Source organism: Ranitomeya variabilis, chromosome 3 (genome assembly GCF_051348905.1).
Source record: "Ranitomeya variabilis isolate aRanVar5 chromosome 3, aRanVar5.hap1, whole genome shotgun sequence".
Classification (NCBI taxonomy): domain Eukaryota; kingdom Metazoa; phylum Chordata; class Amphibia; order Anura; family Dendrobatidae; genus Ranitomeya; species Ranitomeya variabilis.
Window position 1 is genome coordinate 164333188 of NC_135234.1, and position 19348 is coordinate 164352535.

Here is a 19348-nt window from a genome sequence, read left to right on the forward strand (position 1 = left end):
ATCAGAAGAAAATACACTTCTCTTACCGTTCATCTTTGGTAAGATTAACCAGCCTCCTTGACTTGCGGGCAAGTATGAATCTACAATGAAATGAAAAGTGCTGATAAATATCTTCAGCATTTGTTTACTCATTCGATTTTATTTTTGTTTATTTTGGCTTTTTAACAAACTACCTAAGTAATACACTGCTGAACATCGCTTATATGCCAACACCTTTTGGTAACTCTTACCAAAAGGTGTTGGCATATGAGCGATGTTCAGCAGTTATCCAAATGAGAGGGAATAAAAGTATACTGTATTTGCTGGACGTCCCAATGAAAACGTGCTAACTATTCTTGAGAACAGGGCTCCTGTGTGCATCATTTGAAAAAGGCATGGCCACACATGCGCACTACCCTCTATGCAGCGTCTTTGAGTCTAACAAAGATGTTTTGTACTCATTAGTTTCAATCAGTACCTTAGACAGTGAATGAAGTAGAAGTAATAGCTGATAACCATTTTTTTTGGACTGGGTTAACACCTTTAAGCTGTCTAACTGCCTACCTGGGTCTTAAAGCCCCCATACATATTATATAACAGTTAGCCGAACGTAATCATTTTGTTGAGGTCGGCCAACCATTTAATGAATATGCTTGCCTCCCGACTCCTCCACCACATTATCACAATTATATGGTAGGAGATAAGGATCTGGTGGTTAGAATTAATTTACCCAATTCATTTGTTCTGGGAAAATTAGTCATTTCCAATGGTCCTGGCAGTGACTACCCCTTTTCCCCCATAGAGAACACTGAAATGCTCCGGTGTACTGAGCTGAACATACCGAGCTGAGAATTCTAGATGTATTTGGGAGTTGAGAGAGATTGTTGTCAGTAAAACAATTGCTCATTTGACATTATATAATGTGCATGATCAACTTTGAAAGATAATTATCAGGTATTAATAATAAATATGCTCGACTACGAGACAAATTTTGAGCAGTTTACAGGCCCAAGTAAATTCAATTTATGATTCGACAACAGTGTGTGATCTACTGTGTTATTGATGTGTGCAGGGGGCAAAATTTCCAGCGCGCAAATGCCGTGTGAAGTATAAAGTGTCCCTAGTATATGTGATAACATATATAAGATCTATAAACAATGTATATATACAAAGTGATAACTATTATTGCATTGCTGGAAATTATGCCTCACAGTGCCTAAAGATAGCACTCTGTGGGCAGTCAGGCGTAATGGACAGACCCTTAGAGGGAGGTTATTACAGTACATTTATACAACAGTTAAATTCAAATGATACTTTACAACCTTGTTCTAGACTCCTCTTCAGTTCCAACTAGACCCTGCTTCAACCAGCACCTGGACATTAGCAGAAGCCCAGAAGCAAGAACGGTAAGTTCATGAGTCCGGTCTGTGTATTGTAGCATATTACTTGAATGAAACTGGTTGTATTTCATGGACACAATTAAAAGTGAAATTGTTGCTTCTATTTTAAAACCCATTTTTAATGTGCGTTTTAGCTGTTTTCTTGGGTGCTACCTTCATCCACAAGATGGTTAGAATTCTCATTGGCTTGCATAAGAATTTCTACCACCTGTCCCCAAAAAGCAGCTCACTTCATTGCCCCATTCTCAAGATAGATGTACGTAGGTCTTATTGATAAGATCCACATCTCTTATTCATTTATGGCTCATATGCCATAAATATATTATACAAAATGGGAATACCCCTCTAAAGGCCCCGTCTCACATAGCGAGATCGCTAGCGAGATCGCTGCTGAGTCACAAGTTTTGTGACGCAACAGCGACCTCAGTAGCGATCTCGCTATGTGTGACACGTACCAGCGATCAGGCCCCTGCTGCGAGATCGCTGGTCGTGTCGGAATGGCCTGGACCTTTTTTTGGTCGTTGAGGTCCCGCTGACATCGCTGAATCGGTGTGCGTGACACCGATCCAGCGATGTCTTCACTGGTAACCAGGGTAAACATCGGGTTACTAAGCGCAGGGCCGCGCTTAGTAACCCGATGTTTACCCTGGTTACCAGCGTAAATGTAAAAAAAAAACAAACACTACATACTCACCATCTGTTGCCCGTCAGGTCCCTCGGCGTCTGCTTCCTGCTCTGACTGCCGCCGTAAAGTGAGAGCACAGCAGTGACGTCACCACTGTGCTCTGCTCTCACTGTACGGCGGCTCAGTCAGAGCAGGAAGCAGACAGCAAGGGACCTGATGGGCAACAGATGGTGAGTATGTAGTGTTTGTTTTTTTTGGTAACCAGGGTAAACATCGGGTTACTAAGCGCGGCCCTGCGCTTAGTAACCCGATGTTTACCCTGGTTACCCGGGTGCTGCAGGGGGGCTTCGGCATCGTTGAAGACAGTTTCAACGATGCCGAAGTCGTTCCCCTGATCGTTGGTCGCTGGAGAGAGCTGTCTGTGTGACAGCTCCCCAGCGACCACACAGCGACACAACAGCGACGCTGCAGCGATCAGCATCGTTGTCTGTATCGCTGCAGCGTCGCTGTGTGTGACGGGGCCTTAACATTGTATCTGGGTGCCATGCCCCCAGGCAAAAACCTAATCTTCAATATAGTAGAAAAAAAATGGGGGCAGCACACCAGCTTGTAAAGTTGGAAAAAAAGGTGCTTTTTAATAGCCCATAATAGTTACGTTTCGGCTCCAATTGTGAGCCTTTCTCAAGCTTGGAACCGAAATGATGACATTATGGGCTATTAAATAGTACTTTTGTCACCTTTACAAGCTGGGTTGCTGCCTCCATTTTTTTCTACTACTTCAGGCATTAGTGATTTATCTCCATATCATTGATGTATTTGACAGCATTGTCAATTAAATAGAATACATACAAGGATAGCATTGGGCCACAGAATCATCTATGTTATGTAATCCATATTTGTTCTTAGTGATACACTATCATTCATGCATTACCGCTTATAAGTACATAACTATCTGCACCTTACATTTTATCCACTTCACTTATATGCGGTATCTCAACTTTTGTTAAAATGCCTCCCTCTAAACTACAGCTCTGACAAAAATTAAAGAGACCATTGGAAAATTTTCAGTTTGTCTGATTTTTCCCTTTATAGAAATATTTTTGAGTAAAATGTAAAATGTTCTTTTATTCTGTAAACTACTGACAACAGGTCTCTGAAATTCCAAGCAATAAATTTTGTATTTATTTTCTGAAAATGAGAAATGGTCAAAATAACGAAAAAATGCATTGCTTGCAGACTTCAAATAATGCAAAAAACAAAAACAAAAACAAGTTCATAATCATTTAGAAATAACAATACTAATGTTTTAACTTAGGAAGAGTTCCAAAATAAATATTTTGTCTTGGCATGCTTTCCACCAGTCTTTCACACTGCTTTTGGGTGACCTTATGCCACACATGGTACAAAAATGTAAGCAGTTCTTCTTTGTTTGATGACTTGTGACTATCCATCTTCTTCTTGATTACATTCCAGAGGTTTTCAATAGGGTTCAGGTCTGGAGATTGGGCTGGTCATGACAGGGATTCGATGTGGTGGTCCTTCATGCACACCTTGATTGACCTAGCTGTGTGGCATGGCGCATTGTCCTGCTGGAAAAACCAGTCCACAGAGTTGGGGAACATTGCCTGAGCAGAAGGAATCAACTGTTTTTTTTCCAGGATAACCTTGTATGCGGCTTGATTCATACGTCCTTCGCAAAGATTAACCTGCCCAATTTCAGCCTTGCTGAAGCATCCCCAGATCATCACCAATCATCCACCAAATTTCACAATGGGTGCAAGAAACTGTGGCTTGTACGCCTCTCCAGGCCTCCGTCTCATCATTTGATGACCAGGTGTTGGGCAAAGCTGAAAATTAGACTCATCAGAGAAGATTACCTTGGTCCAATCCTTATGGTCTTTGGCAAACTTCAGCCTGGCTCTCCTTTGCTTCTCATTGATGAAAGGCTTTTTTCTAGCTTTACATGACTTGAGTCCTGTCTCTAGGAGCCTGTTACGAACTGTTCTTGCAGTGCACTTCACCCCAGCGGCCATTTGCCATTCCTTTTGTAGGTCACTTGATGTCATCCTGTGGTTACCGAGTGACATTCGAATAAGATGACGGTCATCCCGGTCAGTGCAGAGTCATTTTCGCCCTTTGCCGGTCTGTAGCTTTGTTGTCCCCAATGTCTGCTGCTTGACCTTGTTGTCACTGGCTCCCATTCCCTCAGCATATCCAGTTCAAATTACTAATACTGATCTACAAAGTCATCCACATTCGGATCCTTCAGACGGAACCTGAAAACCCACCTCTTCAAGAAAGCTTACAGTCTGCAATGACCCCGCTGCCTCCTCACCACTAATGGTGCAAACGCCTCTTCAACACCGGAAGTGCAACAACTCCCAACCTACTGTCTCCTTCCCCACCATCCTGTAGAATGTAAGCCCGCAAGGGCAGGGTCCTCTCCAATCTGTATCAGTCTGTTATTGTTAGCCTATTTACTGTAATTTGTATGTAAACCCTTCTCATGTACAGCACCATGGAATCAATGGTGCTATATAAATAAATAATAATAATAATAGTAATAATAATAATAGTGTCAGGATCCCTGCGATAGACTTATAGCTGGAATCAAGGTACTAAAAACTGACTCACCAGGGAGTTAAGGGGTCCAGGTAGCTGAAGCGGGCAAGGGGTCTGAGCAGCAGAGCCGAGCAGTAAGAAAGTTGGCTAGATGCTGCAACAGGACCTGTGGCACGTGACCAGTCACATGATATGGAGGCGGAGTCTCCGCAGGTCTGCAGCGTCAAACAGGAGAGCGTGGCGGTGATGATACAGGACACCGCAATGGGGGTAAGCGCATTGGGGTGGGTGAGAACAAAGGGAGGTCAAACCAAAGCCGAGGTCAAAGTTACCAGACATGACAGACAGTACAAAAGGGAAGCCAAAAGAGAAACCAGGAGACAAACCAAAAGTCAGAACCAAGAGAGCAAGCAAAGTACACAATCAGCAGGCAGAATCAGCAACAGGAAGACAGACTGGGACAAAACCAAACAATCTCACAAAATACAGGCACAAAGGCACAGGCACAGCGGGGTCGACCACCTCAGCCAAGGGCACGAGTATAACTGACAAGGTCGGAACCCACAGAGAGGCTATAAAATGCCACACTGATGCCGAAAGGAGGCTCCCAAAGATTAACCCCAAAGATACCACAACCATGAAATAGACAGAACCACAACAAATGGACTGCCGTCTTAAAAATTTTAAGGATGGAGGCAACATGATGCTCACTGTGTCCCTCTGCTAGTAAAGCCAGAATTGAGCCCTTCTTTTCCTCCCTCAAGACTTTTCTTTTCAACTCCTTTGGCATGTTTAAAAGTTTTTTTTTCTTTCCTATTACTTTTAGGATATTACTAGCACTTGTTTTGCCATTCAGCTTGTCCTATTGCCAGAGGATTGTGAACACCACAGCAGTGTTTTTATACTTTCCTTCGTTGAATAAGATTTGGTTCAGGTGATCACCTAATCAGAAGCACATTAAATAGAATGAGGTGTACTCTGCTTGGAATTCAACTGACACTGGAATGGAATGGCTGTCAGAAGCTGATTTTTATGAAAATGTGCAGTGGTCTCTTAATTTTTGCCAGAGCTGTATGTCTCCCTCCAAACATATGATGCTTTCCAAATTTTATATTTGGTTAGGTGTGCACCCTCTATTTTTGTGCATCCACTACTCACCACCTTGATCCCTAATAAACGATCCATTCTATAGATTCGAGTGATTTGTGGACTATTAGGTTGGGTTTTCTTATTTCTATAGTTTTTGTATTTTACTGACTTGTTCAGTTGGCATTATTGTCTTTCTATATGCATATTTCATTAATCAGTATTCCGTATACTTTTTGACATAGAGAGATACATATTTCCTTTGTCCCCTATTTGTTATGATATTGCTGCATATATACCTCTCTGCAGGATAGCATAGAGGGTGGCAGGACTTTTTGTCCCTCTTTTTTCTAGCACATAATCTCCTCACACAAGCAGTTCCCCTGAAGACTTGGAAGAAACGCGTTGGGGACGACAGAGGGAGAGTGCAGGGCATGATTATACAGGGGTAGCTGTGGACTGCCCTTGTAAGGGCGGGAGCTTTGGGGATAGACTATTGTAGCCCCGTAGGGATTGACATAGGGACTGTCATCCCATCAATAACCGGCTATTCGTCTGACTGGGGAATACTCGGTGCTCCGTTTGCCTGCCTTTGGAATTGGTGAGACCGTTCCTTTTTTTTCTAATAGTTACAGTGATTAATTCCCATAAAGGTCTATTACTGTTTACTATGATCATATGCGTCTGTATATATAGGGTTAGTGGCTGATTAACAATATTTTTTGTACAGCCATTCTATATACTCTATTTTCAGCTTGTTCCCACATATATTGTTGGGAGCTTTTAATCCTGTTTAGGGCTTGTCACTTTCTCAGAGAGTCCATTTTATATGGCAGTGACTTGACCCCGTTTTACATGTTCACTTGGGTGATGATTTGTTTTTTATGACTTTAGAGTATTAAAAGTTATGTTTTATCTTCCACTTTTTTGCTTTGATATGTTTAATTAACAGTTGGATTATCTGTAGGATTTGCATTCCACACACAGATATTGCTTTATTATTATTGCTGCATATAGCACAAGCAATCAGACAATCGTAGGTTCAAATCCCCTAAAGGACTAACAAGTACAATTCAAAAGAAAAAAAAATGATAAAAATAAAAAATATAAAAGTGAATTCCCCTTTTACCGCCTTAAAAATAAAGATAAGCAAAAATAAAAAAATACACATATACGGTATCGCCACGTTTCCTTTGTTTTCTGTATAAAAATAAGTAACCCAATCCGTAAACATTGTCAAAAAATACAAAAATTACAAAATTAGGTTTCTTTGGTCAGTGCAATACCATGAAAAATGCTGTAACAAGAGTTCAAAATGTCATATCTATCCCAAAATACTATCAATAAAAACATTGTCTGGCTTCGCAAAAAATAAGCCCTCACGCAGCCCCATTGACCAAATAAAATGAAAATGTTATAAAGTAGGCATGAGCAGACCCGTGGAAATTCAGGTTTTGGTACCCAACCAAACTTCAGTACAACCCATACTTGAACCTGATCCCGAACCCCATATATGGAGCAGGAAAATCTTTCTCTTTCTCTCATTGTCCTTCTCATTTTCTCCCTCTCTTTCCCCCTCTTTCTTCCTTTCTCCCTCTTTCTCTCACTCTCGCCATAAAAACAATTTCTAAAAATCAATGTCAAAATTCTGTTTATTTCACATTTCACTACACTTGGAATTTTTTTAACGTTTTCCAGTACATTTATGTGGTAAAATTGGCCGCATTGGGAAGGGGTTAAACTACCAGTAAAACCTCATGAATATATATATATATATATATATATATATATATATATATATATATATATATACACACTCACTGGCCACTTTATTAGGTACACCTGTCCAACTTCTTGTTAACACTTAATTTCTAATCAGCCAATCACATGGCGGCAACTCAGTGCATTTAGGCATGTAGACATGGTCAAGACAATCTCCTGCAGTTCAAACCGAGCATCAGTATGGGGAAGAAAGGTGATTTGAGTGCCTTTGAACGTGGCATGGTTGTTGGTGCCAGAAGGGCTGGTCTGAGTATTTCAGAAACTGCTGATCTACTGGGATTTTCACGCACAACCATCTCTAGGGTTTACAGAGAATGGTCCGAAAAAGAAAAAAAATCCAGTGAGCGGCAGTTCTGTGGGCGGAAATGCCTTGTTGATGCCAGAGGTCAGAGGAGAATGGGCAGACTGGTTCGAGCTGATAGAAAGGCAACAGTGACTCAAATCGCCACCCGTTACAACCAAGGTAGGCCTAAGAGCATCTCTGAACGCACAGTGCGTCGAACTTTGAGGCAGATGGGCTACAGCAGCAGAAGACCACACCGGGTACCACTCCTTTCAGCTAAGAACAGGAAACTGAGGCTACAATTTGTACAAGCTCATCGAAATTGGACAGTAGAAGATTGGAAAAACGTTGCTTGGTCTGATGAGTGTCGATTTCTGCTGCGACATTCGGATGGTAGGGTCAGAATTTGGCGTAAACAACATGAAAGCATGGATCCATCCTGCCTTGTATGGAGCATCTTTGGGATGTGCAGCCGACAAATCTGCGGCAACTGTGTGATGCCATCATGTCAATATGGACCAAAATCTCTGAGGAATGCTTCCAGCACCTTGTTGAATCTATGCCACGAAGAATTGAGGCAGTTCTGAAGGCAAAAGGGGGTCCAACCCGTTACTAGCATGGTGTACCTAATAAAGTGGCCGGTGAGTGTATATATTTGTATTATCATATTATAAGATTAAATCAGAGACAGAGATATCAACTCTGAGGAATTAAATTTACTTTTTTTTAATGCAGAAGACATATTACCCCATTATAGCTGGCACTGTGCCGTCAGGTTTTGTATCATCCAAGGTTAGACCAATTGGTGCCTCTTCATCTTCAATAATCATGCTCCCACAATAATCTAGTGAATTAAAAAACAGAATAATTACTAACTTATAATAATTGGAGCTGGTGTGAAATAATTTGAAGGCTCCAATCCATTGGCCATGTCAGTAATCTTTGGCCAGTTATCTATGGCTCTTCTTTTGATTAGCCAACCTGGTGCGATCTCCCATGCATGACATGCTGATCTTAGTAGGAAGGTTCTCAGGGTTCACATCCAGCAGTCACTACTGTTGTGGCTATAAGATGGGGCCCTACAAATAGATCATCCCAGCTCTAGTAATTACATTTAAACAATTAAATGTCTATAACTGAGAAAATGGATTAAGCAGTGTTTTCTGAGTGGTAAATTGATCTTTTAAGTCTCTTTAGATGAAATCTTTGACTTCAGTCCAAGTAGTTTTATGCCTTATTCTTCGAAATGAAAGAATTTAAATCTAACCATTTTCCATGGCTTTTTCAATAATAATGTGTCAACTTAGAATGAAAGTAATCATGGGGCGTTAATTGTAACATTTTTATGTATGTACTGTATACATATTTAGACCAATAAAAGCAGTCCCTAATGTCTAAGAGTTCATACCTTTTTTTCTCCAGAAGGCCTCCTTGTAATAAACCATGCACTTTATAACTGAGCCCATAGGAACACGGTTAATTAGCTGATTCCTTAGCGGAGGCAAACCAGGATTAAAATGAATTTTAAGACAAAGAGCGGGTGGAATGGCACTGATGACATATTTGGCCTGTAACAATATAAAAGTGGTTTAAACACAAAAAATATTGTTTGAATGCTTTCTACAGTGGAGGAAATAAGTATTTGATACACTGCTAATTTTCCAAGTTTACCCACCTACGAAGAATGGAGAGTTTGCAATTTTTATCGTAGGTACACTTCACCTGTGAGAGACAAAATCTAAAAATAAAAAATAGAAAATCACATTGTATAATTTTTAAATTATTAAATTGCATTTTGCTGCATGAAATAAGTATTTGATCACCTATGAGCCAGCAAGAAATCTGTCTCTCACAGACCTGGTAGTTTTTCTTTAAGAAGCCCTCCTACTCTGCATTCATTGCCTGTATTAATTGCACCTGTTTGCCCTCATTACCTGTATAAAAGACACCTGTCCACACACTCAATCAATCACACTCCAACTTCTCCATCATGGCCAAAGAGCTGGGTATGTGTAAGGACACCAGGGCCAAATTTGTAGACCTGCACAAGGCTGGGAAGGGCTACAGGACAATAGACAAGCAGCTTGGTGAGAAGGTAACAAATGTTGGCAGAATTATTAGAAAATTGAAGAAACACAAGATGACTAGTAATGAGCGAGTATACTCGTTGCTTGGGTTTTCCCGAGCATGCTCGGGTGGTCTCCGAGTACTTGGTAGTGCTCGGAGATTTAGTTTTTGTTGAAGCAGCTGCATGGTTTACGGCTGCTGGACAGCCTGAATATATGTGGGGGTTGCCAGGTTGCTAGGGAATCCCTACATGTATTCAAGCTGTCTAGCATCCATAAATCATGGAGTTGCGGTGATGAAAACAAAATCTCCGAGCACTCACAAATACTCGGAAACGACCAGAGCATGCTCGGGAAAACCCGAACAACGAGAATACTCGCTCATCACTAAAGATGACTGTGAATCTTCCTCAGTCTGGGGCTATATGTGTGATCTCGACTCGTGGGGTACGGATGATTTTGAGAAAGGTCATGAATCAGCCCAGAACTAAATGGGAGGACCTGGTCAATGACCTGAAGAGAGCTGGGACCACAAGCTCAAACTTTAGCAATAGTAACACACTGCATCGTAATGGATTAAAATCCTGCAGAGAACTACAGGAAACATCTGACCTCTGTAATTGTAAACAACGGTTTTTGGACTAAATATTAGGTTCTGTTTTTCTATTGTATCAAATGCTTATTTCATGCAATAAAATGCAAATTAATTATGTAAAAATCATACAATGTGATTTTCTGATTTTTATGTTTAGATTAGTTGTAGATTGTATGCTTGTACAGGCAGGGCCATCATTAGCTTTTCTTTATTATTGTATTATCTTTAACGTTGTTTCTTATGACTTGTATATGAACTGTTGAATTGTAAAGAGCTGTGGAATATGTTGGCGCTATATAAATGAAGATTATTATTATATAAAGATTATTATTATTCTGTCTCTCACAGTTGAAGTGTACCTACGATAAATATGACAGCCCTCTCCATTCTTTGTAGGTGGGGAAATTACTAAAATCAGCAGTGTATCAAGTACTTATTTTCCCTACTGTAAATTAAAACTGTTTACCTGTTAGGCCTCTTTCATATTACACTTACAAGGATTCTATTGTAGGATAATTTGTTTTTTTTGTTAATTTTGTTCAGGTTTTCAGATAATTTGTAAAGGATCTGTCACCAGGTTAAAAGTGATTAGTTTTTGCTTTTACTTTATTTCAGCTGCTCTCCTGATTAATTCAGTTTTTTTTAAACCTGCCTCGGTTCCAAAAATATGGAACTTTAGTTAGTGCTAATTTGTAGAGACTTTACCAAGGAGACGTGTAGCACACAGATGACACATGGATTGAAAAAATGTACGCATGGGCGTTGAAAAAATAAGCACACGAATGGTCAATACAGAACTTTTCCACATGGAAGTGTTTTTATGCAAAGGGAGCCTAAAATGTATTGTAAAATGGGAAAAAAATGCAAAAAAAGTGCAGCGAAATTGAGAAAAGAAAGAAATTCTGCCACTGTTTTGGGGATTTTGTTTTTATGGAACTCACTATGCGATAAAAGTTTCCTAACAACATGATGCAATTACATAACAGGTTTTTTTTTAAACTGAGTATGTCAGGTCTGATGATGCTATTAACCAGCCGATATAGGGTTAAGTTGCAGGTCAATGGCATTATGAAAGTGTCTGGCAACAGGGAGAGCTTATTGACAGCCGGTTCTGCAGTGCATCAGTGCAGAGCAATGACTATACCCCGGGCACAACTATATGACTGAAAAATAACGTTCTTTTTCTCCTGGGTGCCACACTTTCAGTAGTAAGGGCTGAGCTCTTTCATAACATTATTAACATACAGATTAACTATATACCTTCAGGTTAATAGTGTTATCGGACCTAACAGGTTTCTAGAAATGAGCAAACCCGTAAAAGTTTGGGATTCGTACTGGAAGTCTGTTACAATGTTTGTAGTTCCGGGAAGAGAGACAGAGAGAGAGAATATTTTCCATCTCAAGTTTGGGTCCCTATTGTTTTCAATGATGTTCTGGTTATGATTCAATTTCGGGTACAATTCTGTAAGGAGAGAGGAGGTGATTTTTTTGCGCTCACCACGCCATGTCGTCCAATATTGGAGGCTGAAATCTGTGTGTTGGGTGCCGCTCCTGCTGGTCCTATGACTAAGGGTGCTTGGACACCAGAAATGCATCAGATTTTTATATACATTTTTTGGATTCAATGTTTTTAATGACTTTTTAATAAAGTATAAACTAATTTTTATACATTGTGGACAGATGTACCGCTCATTTGCCTATCCTTGAATCTTTGGCTACAACACTGTTACCCGCACCGAACTTTCCATGGGTCCGCTCATCCTTAGAGGTCTCCTTTAAGATGTGATAAAATTGAAAAATTTGTAATAAAAAAAAACACATTGATTTGTGTGGCAAAACAAAACCTGAAACAAATTGACATTTCTTTCGACTGAGCTGCGTGAATGCTTGTTTTTTGAGTGGCAGTAAGGTTATTTTATTGGTATAATTTTGTTAAAAAATTATGTTTTGAATGCCTATTATTGTGTTGTTTAGTAATGGAGCGACAACTGAAAAAATGGGGTTTCTATTTCTTTCTTTATAATACGGGTTAGACAATATTATATGTTGATGCGACAATATCAAATATGTTTATAAATATTACATCTTTTTAATTTTTTTTAATCAAATTGTTACATTATTATTTTTAAACTATTTTTTTTTCAGTTTTTTTTCAGTATAATTGATAAGAGAAGGGGACAGTAGAGAGATATAAGATATCTGCAGGTTAATAACATTTTTTCAGGTGACAGGTTCCCTTACATGTAGAAAGCAACTGAACAATTAAATGAACAATGACAATAAATCTGTGCAAAGATGCACATGAACTTTAAGTTTTTATGCATGTACAATTGCAACTTGATGTTTACAAAGGTCTTTGGGCGTGTACACTGTAACTTGCTAACAAAGGAATCTGACTCAAATTTTAACAAATAAAGAAAATCGAGATATTTTGAAAACAAAATTAAATTCCTACCTCATATATTTCATGATTGACAGTTTCTACTGTAATATTCTCAGCAGATTGATCAACACGAACAACAGGCCTCTGTAGTTTTACCCGACCTTGTAAGCGTTCTGTCATTTTTTCACTAATTTGTCCAGCTCCACCGATAAATTTTCTTTCCTTAAACAAAATGGGATTTATAATGACTCAATAATATAATGGTTAAGAATATAATGAAAGACTAATAGTACTTTGTATTGTATATGTTTTATGGTGTCCTTTTTTTTCTCCTGAAAATGTATTAATAAACTGTCAGTGCCCTGTTAATTGTTAAAGTCCCGATACCAAATTATTCATATACTCTGAGGAGTAATAGAAATGGCATAGACAATACAAAACTCTTAAAACGTGCTTCAAAATTATTATTTCATTGGCTAATCAAGTTAATTCATGAATACTGACAAGGCCTCTTTAAAGGGAACCTGAGAGCTGATTTCAGCTGCCTGAACATACTTTGAAAAGGAGGTCATTGACAATGCATCTTGGATGACTAGTCCGAGGCAGAGCCCTGGGGGCATCTCTCTGCCCCACTCCCTGTGCCTGACAGGTCTCTCTTTGTACAGCACACATAGGGACAGACCTGTCAATCATGGGGATCAGGGCAGGCAGAAGTATCTGAGGACCTGCCTCAAGCTAGTCGTTTGAAATGCAAAGTCTCCAGCCTGCATTTCAAAGTAGGCTTTATCTGAAATACTGCAGCTTTTCAGAGTAAAAGCATACAAGTATACATTTGTCATGGGGTTACCACGACTGAGAAGAGCCAGAACACGACAGCGTCTGATTGCTCCTACACCTGCTCTGAATAGAAGCACTTCAACTTCTTTTTAAATGGTGTAAATTTCATTTGGCAGTGCAGGGGCGTATTTGCTCTGTTGACAGCTCTGAGAGCTAGGGCTCTCAGCTGAGCACGGTTAGCCACTCCTATCCCCTATATAATCTGGGTCCTGACTGACACTCATCGTCAGATCTAGCTTATGCTGCTTGTGTGAGAGGATAGTAGTTGGTGGTTATTTGAGTGAGCATTTGGTGGGTTTATCTGTGACTGTTGCTTGAGTGTGATAGTTCTCTTTCTTCTCCTACTATAGTTTCATCTTATCCTCCACTCCCTAATGCATTCCTCTGTTATATGTGAGTGTATATTTGTATGCCTTGTATTTTCCGTTTCCCCTGTTCGTGTTACCTTGTTTGTCAGGTTGGTGTACTACAGTGCACTGCTACTCCCCTCTTCACTAGGTGGTAGAAAAGTACAGACGGAGGTCGGATTCAGGAGACAAGGCAAAGTAAGTAACCCAGGGAACAGGGTGAATTAGAGACAGGGAGGAGCCCCTGTTCCTGGGTCACCCAATACCAGAGTCATGACAGAGTCAGGTTCATGCAACATAATTTAGCTGACAAATTTCCTTTAAAGAAACACTCCCATGAAGAATTGTGTTAATAAATGTGTCTATATTTGCATGTAGTGTATAGTTTTAATATACTCACCAACAGTCGCCTTCCTCAGTGTCCAGTGTCTGCTCCTGTTCAGAGTGACGTAACCGCTCTTCAGACTTTCTGGGTCACATTGCACCCTGGGTGACCCAGAAACAGATTTTACAATGTAAGCCTAAGGAGCATCAGAACATAAAGAGATTTCTGGCTCACGGATAGAGCATAGTTAGCCGGATAGTCTGAAGTGCAGTGACGTCACTAGAGAAGGCAGTGGTAGGTGAGGATATTAACACATACACACATACACACATACACACTATGCTATATACTCATATATACAGATTAAAAAAAAAACATCTCCATTGGAGTACTTCTTTAAGCTCTCAGGATGAAACATAATGAAATGAAATTATAGTTGAAGAATTTAAAACTGTCATCTAAATTATAATTATAATTTAATATAGTATTAGCTTTACCTGACCACCATTAGATGTCGAAAAAATTCTTGTGGTTCCTCCACATTGCTTTACATACCACAAAAACCAAAGTGCTGAAACTTCATGAGGTTCTGATGTTACATTTACATTCACAAAAAGTGTTGCAAACTTCTTGGCTGTGCTGCAAGATCATAAGAAATTAATATACTATGCTTTAAAACATATACATCATTTAAGTATGTATGTCTTGATTCTGAAGAATAGAGGTGGTATTGTATAGTCTAGCCATGTTATTGTTTTGTGTTCTTTACTATACTGACTTTAGTATAAGCATTTGCATTCATATCTTGAGTTCCCCATTTACACAATAGATTTAATTATTGGCTGACAACTATCTCCCACAACTTCACAAAGAAAAACTTGGCTTAGCCTCTGTCTTATCTCTCCGGATAACCAAAAAAATTGGCCACCAGAAATTCAACAGACCGGATTCTTCTCTCCCCCAAAATCATTTTGGATAAAAGTCAGGAAGCCTCAATATAGATTAGATTGCCCGACATTGGTGGGTTCGGACAATTTTAGTCTAATTTGCATGGGGAATTTTATACGTCAAATTTCATGTCTCTCGCTTACATGCGAGCTCCGAGCTCTGGTGCTGAACCCGCATCTTTCTCGACACAGGACAGCTGATTTGATCAGCTGTCATGTACCTCTAACATTCGCCTGTGGAATCGAGATTCATCTCCTGCTGTAACTTGTCAATCCCTGACAGCGGCATGTAACGTAAGAGCACCGAAAGCATGTCATAAGACCTGCCCATCAGCGCCCCTGTCACATGATCACGGGGTGCAGATGATGTGGCATCACAGCCAGGGGTCTTCAGAAGACCGGTGTGCTTGTCAATGTAGGTCTTCCAAAAATATTTTTGCCCTATTGAAAATAAAACAATAATAAAAAATAAATACATCTTTGGTATCACTGCATTCAGAAATGTCTGCTTTATGAAAATATAAAGTAAATTAATCTGATCAGTAAACGGCGTAATGAGAAAAAATATCAAAATGTCAGAATTAGTTTTTTTGGTCGCCAAAACATTGCATTAAAATTAAATAACATATGATCAAAATTTTATATCTACACCAGAATGGTATCAATAAAAACATCAGCTTGGTGCGTAAAAACTAAGAGTTCACCCAGTCTCAGATCTGGAAAAATGGAGATGCTACGGGTCTCATAAAAAGGCACTATCTTTTTTTTTTTTTTTTACAAAGCTTGGAGTCAATTTTCTCCACTTACATAAAAAAAGAACTATACATGCTTGCTATATGCAAACTTGGAATTACCTGGAGAATCATAATGGCAGGTCAGTTTTAGCATTTGGTGAACATGGTAAAAAAGATTGTGGAATTGCACTTTTGTTGCTATTCACTGCACTTGCAATTTTTGCCCTGTTTTTCTAGTACACAATATGGTGTTGTTAAATGGTGTTCAAAAGTACAACTCGTCCCACAAAAAACAAGCCCTCACACAGCCATATTGATGGAAAAATAAAAAGTTATGGTTCTGAGAAGAAGGAAAACAAGAAATGTAACCGCAAAAAACGGAAAATTGAAAAGTCGTGAATGGGTTAACACTAGTAATGAGTGAATGTTCAGATAAGGGGATATCCAAGCATGATTGTGTGCTAACAGAGTGTCTTCGGCATGCTTGAAAAATATGTTCGAGTTTTCATGGCTACAAGTCTCGTGGTTGTACGCCAGCCACAACACATGCAGGGATTGCTTGTTTGTTAGGTAATCCCTGCATGTGTTGCGTTTGTTGAACATCCTCGAAACATGAAGGTGTGGGGACTCGAACATATAAGGCTGCCGTCACACTAGCAGTATTTGGTCAGTATTTTACCTCAGTATTTGTAAGCCAAAACCAGGAGTGGAACAATTAGAGGAAAAGTATAAAAGAAACATATGCACGACTTCTGTATTTATCGCCCACTCCTGGTTTTGGCTTACAAATACTGATGTAAAATACTGACCAAATACTGCAAGTGTGATGGCAGCCTTATTCTAGCACGCCAAAGTCACTCGGTTAGCACACAATCATGTTAGGATAACTCTTATCTGAGCATGTTCGCTAATCACTAGTTTTACACAAGTTTGAAATGAACTGACACAAAAAATTTGTAAGTCTATGTTCACATTTTGCGCATCTGTTACAAATTTATCTAGACTTTACAGTAAAAATTATCACAAAATACTGTGCTATTCTTCTTGGCCAAACTATGGTCCCCATTAAAAGTCAATGAGGTCCTTCGAGTGCCAGTGGTGTCCACCTAACAACCAATCTACAATGACTGGAAGTCACAATGTAGACAAGAACAAGCCAAATTTGTATATGCACTGCATCACTTAACTTGAAACCGCTTGTAATATAGTCAGACTCTTCATTTATACTTTTATCTGTCACAATTGAAATCTCTTCATCAGCATTCCATGCTAATTTCGTGGTTGTGGGGTCTACATGTCTAGGGCTAAGAAATGTCTTGAATGTTTTTTGAGTGATTGCAGATTTGTGAATATGACTTACTTAAAATACAGGTTGCAACTCAATACCAGTACAAAATAGCTATTTTTCAAAGTTGTTTGCAGAATTATATGCAGAGTAACTATATACATGCACTTTAAAATGGTGGTTAAAGTACACATATTATACCATACAAAAGGGAATCGACTATCAAAAACAAAAAAAATCTTCATTTACATACAGTATGATGTGTTTTGATGTGTTGATATTATATATAACATATTCCTTATAATTATAGTGTAAAGATTTTCACCTCTGTATTATTTATTATGTACATTATTTCCACATATTGATATACAGTATACTAGTCATCTATTACAATCAAAGTGATAAACATCTAAAATAGTAAGTGAAAATGGGATGTCATGAGCTAAAATCTATTTGAACAATTTTGGTATTAATAGCAAGCCATCAAGCCATATCGGGTGTTCCTATCATCAATCTGGGGTTGCCCTTTTATTTAATTAAAGAGTGCGCAGCCGAAAATTGGTGATTTTCCTAAATAAAATTTATTTTTAAAAAGTACTCATAAATAACCCTAATGACTTCAAAAGGGTCCAACTTTCTTGCAAAAGTTGGGCCTGAATTTCTGGGTTATGGGATCCTAGCACTCGGCATGGGATTTCGCCACTCTCCACAAATCCTCTCACAGAGTAAGAGCAAGATCTCACTATTTGCAGTAACTCAGTACTGCCCCACACTTTGCAATACTGTTGCCAAACTGTAACCGCTCTAATGATGTTACCATTAACAGCTTAGTAAATTTCTCCACAGGCCTGGTTAGTACAAAGAGCCAGAAATTGCTCTCCCACTATGAGAGCGACTGCACAGTGTTGTGGGATCCCACTCTGTATATTAGAATCCCAAAACCCTGCAGTTTGGACATTTGCTAGAAAGTCAGGCTTTTTCGGGGGCATTGGAGTTACTTATGAGCACCTTTGGCAAAAACTTTTTTAATCAAATCACCACTTTGGGGCTGCCCACTCTTTTATTTGATGGCAAATGCCTACTTTCGAGTTGTAGGGTTTTTTACACTTACTTGGTCCAGCATAACTTGTCAATCAGTTCTTTCATTGTTATTTTATCCCATTTTTCAGCATGTGGCGCATTCCAAGGAGAGTCACTGGGAATCTGAAATAAACAGTTTTAAACTAGTAAAAATATGATTTTTTTCCCCCTACTCATTATATACTGTCAATAATTATATGGTTATTTTGCCAATGCCCAAAAGAAAATTGATATTTGAGCAAAAATAAAGTATTAGGTTTGAGGTATCCTAAATATGTAGCCGTGTACCCAGAGAACAGCAAAAAGTAAATCATTATGGCACCCCAAAATGTTTTCTATTATGGAATTATCACTCCGTAGTCTATCAGCACTTTTCTACAAAACTACAACACTTTATATATTTTGGGATTTGTTTTTAAATTATGATATAATTATTCAAATTTTATTCAACGTTACCTCCTTTCCCATTTCATCCATAGTTCGCCAGAGATTGTTGTAATCCAAGTAGACAATTGGATTCCACATTGGAGGAAAAGGACCTTTGAAGGCATATGCTTTACCCTAGAAGACAGTGAATTAAGAAAAAAATATATATTCGTGTGAAGAATGCTATAATGAAAATTTCTTCATGCACAATATGAGATTCACACATTTTTGTTGGATACATTTTTTTGGACTTATCAGAATTAAATATGAATGTATTCAGTCATGCGACCTTTATCGGATAATCTGATCGCCAGTAAAAAACAGGAGGAAGAAAATGGTTCTTACGAATCAGGGATATCACTTATAATGTAATATTATCGCCAGGAAGCATATAAAGAATTCATAGAAGAAAATATGTACTTGTTGTAGAAAAATTCACTAGAGAGTACATTGGTTTTAATTTTACTATTTAAATGCTTTAAAGGGGGTATCCGGGACTTTGTAAACGACAAAAAATGTTGCTACCTACCTGCCTGTTGTGCTCAACACCATTCTTAGCCTGCACGTACCGATCACAGACCGCTCCTGCCTGGGATCCAGCTGCCT

The 19348-nt window shown here is 39.0% G+C and overlaps 1 protein-coding gene across 1 annotated transcript in view; it reads right to left on the minus strand.

Annotated features, from left to right (window-relative positions):
• Positions 1-19348, minus strand: part of LOC143815527 (amine oxidase [flavin-containing] B-like) — a 173929-nt gene that overhangs the window by 15116 nt on the left and 139465 nt on the right. Inside the window, exons 4-10 of the mRNA XM_077294813.1 lie at positions 18773-18877; positions 18348-18439; positions 14768-14909; positions 12834-12983; positions 9126-9285; positions 8465-8561; positions 27-80 (exon numbers count right to left, since the gene is read on the minus strand). Coding sequence (XP_077150928.1) covers positions 27-80; positions 8465-8561; positions 9126-9285; positions 12834-12983; positions 14768-14909; positions 18348-18439; positions 18773-18877 — 800 coding nt within the window. The remainder of the gene's footprint in view (positions 1-26; positions 81-8464; positions 8562-9125; positions 9286-12833; positions 12984-14767; positions 14910-18347; positions 18440-18772; positions 18878-19348) is intronic.